Below are 4,991 nucleotides of genomic sequence, written 5' to 3'. Positions count from 1 at the left end.
TGTTAAATTATTATATTATATATATATATATATATATATATATATTATACATTACATTATATTATGTGAAATTATTATAATTATGTATTAGAGTTATATTATGTGAAATTATTATATATTTCAGAGAATGTTATACACACATGCTAGACCAATCCAATTAGGTTTCACCTCTAGGCTGTGATGCAGCTCGTGCTTCAGACGATCCATTCCGTCCACACGCGCGCGCACACACACACACACACAGACACACACACACGCGCGCACAGTGTCACTCTGCAGCTCCACACACACTGCGCGCACCCTCCGCTTTTACGCGTCCGACATCTGCAGACATCCCGACTCACCATATCAAGCCATCGATGGAGGCAGCGCTCTTAGCGAGACGAGGGGAGCTCTTTTAGTCACAGAGATTTCCCGGTGTTCTGTGAGATCTCCTCATCCTTTTCATGTTGAACAAAATGTGGAACACATGTCCGGTCATAACTGAAGCCTCCGTTGAGAGCTAGGAATCTTAAAGGAAACCCGCAGGCGTCTTTTCTCCCGTTTGCGCACACAGCGGTTTGTATATGCAAACGGTGGTTTACTTCAGGAAGGTAAGAAATATAGTTTGTTGCATAAACATTGTTATGGCAAGTCGTGATGCCTGGACGTCACTTGTTTGAGTGGAACAGCTGAGATGAAGTGAAAGGAGATTTGTTTTCCATTTTGTCATAGCAAGGCTACAAAGTTAAATCTTGTCAATGCAACGCATAGAACGGTTTTAATAGGCGCTGATGCGTTTGACAGCTCTTAATGTGAGAAACACGGTGGTACAGATGGACACAAGTTGTAAACGTTGATATTTTGGGGAATATATCTTACTTTATTGCTTTGGTATATTGACTTCTAAAAGAAAATCAGATAATGTAATGATTATGGATGATTATGAAAGAGAAAGAGACTGTTTGGGTCACTGAAACTGTTGCATCTTTGCAGTTTTCTGTCTTTTGTTCAAGCACATGTACAGTTAGTAACAAATACAAATGATCTGTAACCTTTTAATGTAAAATATTTCTAAATTAACTAGTTGTATTAGTATTTTTTTTCAGTAAGACAGAGTCAGTACAATATCATACCAATGATTGTCAGTTTTAAGGGATCAGAATTTTTTTTGTAATATTCCAGTTTTAGTGCAGTTAATGCCAGAAAATGCATGTTGTGCATAAAATAAAATAAAGAGGTTCTGAAACTGCTGCTTTTTTATTTGTTTAAGAAAGAAAAAGGAGATCTGCATGTTCTGACATCCATTATATCCGCTCACATATCGGCTTACATTAGACTCCTGAACGTAACCTTGAAATGATAGAAGGCCAATGATGAATATTGAATGTGGCAACGAGATAATGCTTGTGTTATTTACTAATTCTATTTAGTTTAAACAAGATGTGCCACTATTCTCCTAGCTTAGGCTTTGGTGAAGTATACCGGAGCTTAAGTTTCTTCTTTACAGACAGGGCACGCAATTTACATCTAATGCTGGCATTTAGTTCTGCTTCCAGATGTACTTTGCAAAACAATTACAGTACAATCTGACATATTCCTAATGGATCTCAAAGGAGGGACATTTCCTAAATAATTATGAGCTGGAATAGTTTCCACTGCATGGAAAAAATGTAATTTCAAGTTGGAAACAACAGGTGTCTGTCTTTCTTCACAGCCATGGAGGGACTCGTCTAAGGAGGACCCAACATAGTCGTCTTTGTCCAGTTATCTTCTGGTTGATTTGTATCTTTACACCTCTTCCTGGCAAGAGAACACACAACCACACAATGGCAGAGAAGACCGAACTTGGGGTTCCAAAACCTGGAGGAAGATCTGCGGCTTCGCTTCCACCTGAGCCTATCGAGATCATCCGGACCAAGGCCCGCTCCAGAAGGGTCCGTCTCAACGTTGGGGGCCTCAACCATGAGGTCTTATGGCAGACCTTGGACCGGCTTCCCAGAACCAGATTAGGCAAGCTCAGAGACTGTAACACCCACGAGTCTCTAATCGAGGTCTGTGATGACTACTGCCTGAACGAGAACGAATACTTCTTTGACAGACACCCTGGTGCGTTCACTTCCATCTTGAATTTTTACAGAACTGGAAAGCTGCACATGATGGAGGAAATGTGCGCTCTGTCTTTTGGGCAAGAGCTTGATTACTGGGGCATTGATGAAATCTACCTGGAGTCGTGCTGCCAGGCTCGTTACCATCAGAAGAAAGAGCAGATGAACGAGGAGCTGAGGAGAGAGGCAGAGACTCTGAGAGAGAGGGAAGGAGAGGGGGAATTTGATAACACCTGCTGCTCAGACAAGAGGAAGAAACTTTGGGATCTTTTGGAGAAGCCAAGTTCCTCAGTTGCTGCTAAGGTAAGGTGCCGTGGTACACAACGTGACAGTCTGGGCCTCCAGTTCGCCAATAACCATTATCATGTAACAACACAAGCTCTTCCTTATTAACGATGAGGTGCAGTTCAACTTCAGTGTGTGTTCTGTTTCATCAGTACATTTGGTTGTTTCAGAGTAGCTCTGTTCCCAAACCTAGTAAGCTACAGGTTGCGTGCTTCTAAAACAGCATCCTAACCATTATAAATTACCAATTTGGAACGCTCTACATTGGCTTACTGCACAAGAAATTCAGCTATACTGTAGAGTTTGATGTTAGCATGCTGCTAAGCTAAAAGCACAATAATCTTTCAGTTTTTTTCTGTTCCCAAACCTAGTAGCTTTTTTGTTTTGACAGCTGCCTTCTAAGAATGGAACCTCATTAGTGACCAGAACTTCATAGGCAGGTTTGAACAGGAGACTATTTTGACACTAGAATATTTGACGTTAGCATGTTGCTAAGCTAAACACACAATAAAGGTGTGAAATCCAGTCATTTCAATAGTACTGCATTTGATTAGGAATTTCGCATAAGGGTGGAAGATTTCCTTACAGATTTAGCTATGGGATTAACTGCACTGACCAACAGTAAACTGCTTGGTTTGAATGTATTTTTTGTGTGAGCTGTGTCAAAATTATTTGGTAAAATATTCCGTTTTTATTTACAGTAAAAAAAAAAGTTACACTGTGTAACTTTTTTTTTTAATAAAAAATAACAATCCTGTTAATGAGAGAGACAGCAAAAAATGTGTCTTCCAAACAATGGGCCTCATTCATGAAACATTCGTAAATATATGAGTAAATTCTAAATAATTTACACGTAAAACGGACCTTCTTGAAAACTCTCCTCCGGATTCACAAATACTTTGTAAAGGTCAGATTTGATAGTTAAATGTGTGTATGTTAATGAATTCCAATCATTCGTAAATAGGGCGTGCATGCACGCTCATTCACAATTAGCATATTCCCCGCCTATGAATTACAGCTACGCAAATTACGTATCTAGGAATGGTGTGGAATCCTTTGACTCACTTCTCAGGTTTGGTAAGTTATATAGCATAAATGCATAAGAGACTAATAGGCTATATGCCTAACAATAAATTAATAAATTAACGTGTGTCCACCAGAGCGTTTTTAGCCAGCTGACATAATGCCTGGTGCTCTTCTGAAAACGACCATCTGGTGTTGCTTGAGAGAGCTTTGGAGGCACTGCATTTTTCTGGAGTGACGCGTCGTTTGCTATGATTTGGAATATTCACAGCAGTAACATGTTACGAGTATCTTATTTTGAAGAATATTACTGAATATAAAAATGCAATAACCAGCAATATTAACTTCTCCATTGTTGTGTTGTAAAAGTATGATCATTGTTGGTCAATGTAATGTTTGTCCCGTCCCTCCTTCACTGTGATTGGACGGCTGTGTAAAAAGGGACAGTGACGAGCTCTGCATTTTACCCAAAGTTAAGTATAAAACGAAAAAAGACAGGGCAAATGAACTCGTTAAATATCATTCTAATATAGTTCATAAAAATGCAGTGTCATCAGTTTGTCTAAAAGAATACAGAACGTTTGAATGTTTTATGCACCATTTACACATGGTAGGGAGCAGGTGTAAATGGCTTTCGTACCAACTAACATTTTCAAAATACGAACATTTTCATGAATCCGAAGATTTACGTCAGAGCGACTTTCCGAATGATTTACACAAAAAATCGTTCTGCTCGTGTTTCATGAATGAGGCCCAATGTCTTTACCCAAATACACTTTGATAAACCTCTGGTAATGATGTTTTGAGGAAGATTGTGTATTGTTTTTAAATTATACGTTCATTATACGTTTGTATATGTATATATGCACATTATTTTTATATGTGCATATATTTGTTTATTTTTCTCACTTTGTCTGCCATCTTAGATATTGGAAGTTACAATAAATGCAGTGCATTCTGGGATTGCCTTCATCAAGAAGGTCAAACGCTATGCTTTTGGTTACAATTGTGCAACAACAGCACCTTACTTAAATGGTCTCGCTAAGTTTTGGAACAGAGCACTTATATCTGGATATTATTATTATATTGCTCCAGTGGTAACAGAAAGATCTAAATTGATCATATTTATGCCTACTATAAAAATGCTGTGCAAACATGTTGTTTTGCAAATTGGGTGTAATACTAATTTCAGTAGCAGGGAAATAACTTTTTTTGTAAGTGTAATAAGTACAGTGGGTGCAAAAAATGCGTTAAGTTTTGATGCTGCGAAGGTTTTCGTCTGTGGTGGAAGAGCTTGTTTTGCTGTTACGGATCACAGACAGTTGGCACCAGTTGGCAGTTAGCTGTCGTATGCAATGTGCGCAAGAGCAGCTCTGCTCGTTGAGTCAGAGTGACTATGTATGTCACATTAAAACTTGTTATGTATGAACATAATCATACATAAAATGCATGGTATTTAGTTTTTGCTGAATTTTTGAATGCTGTTGTTTGTTTGTACATGTAAGAAGGCCATGTTCCTTTCATCTCACACAATGCTACATCTATCCGATTACATTCATTTGATCATTCATTGTACTTGCTCACAATGCAGAGAGA

At 38.5% G+C, this 4,991-nt stretch overlaps 1 protein-coding gene across 1 annotated transcript; it reads left to right on the top strand.

The window, feature by feature from the left end:
* Positions 1-180: 180 nt before the first annotated feature.
* Positions 181-2,390, top strand: LOC107667586 (potassium voltage-gated channel subfamily B member 2-like; the record flags this gene model as incomplete). The annotated part of the gene is made up of 2 exons (XM_016459293.1): positions 181-593; positions 1,697-2,390. A coding segment is annotated over exon 2 (582 nt), but the record flags the coding sequence as incomplete, so codon positions are not given.
* Between the last annotated feature and the right edge of the window lie 2,601 nt (positions 2,391-4,991).

This window comes from Sinocyclocheilus anshuiensis, unplaced genomic scaffold, assembly GCF_001515605.1.
Source record: "Sinocyclocheilus anshuiensis isolate Anshui unplaced genomic scaffold, SAMN03320099.WGS_v1.1 scaffold1679, whole genome shotgun sequence".
In the NCBI taxonomy this organism is placed as follows: Eukaryota; Metazoa; Chordata; class Actinopteri; order Cypriniformes; family Cyprinidae; genus Sinocyclocheilus; species Sinocyclocheilus anshuiensis.
This window is presented reverse-complemented; position numbering and strand designations above follow the sequence as displayed.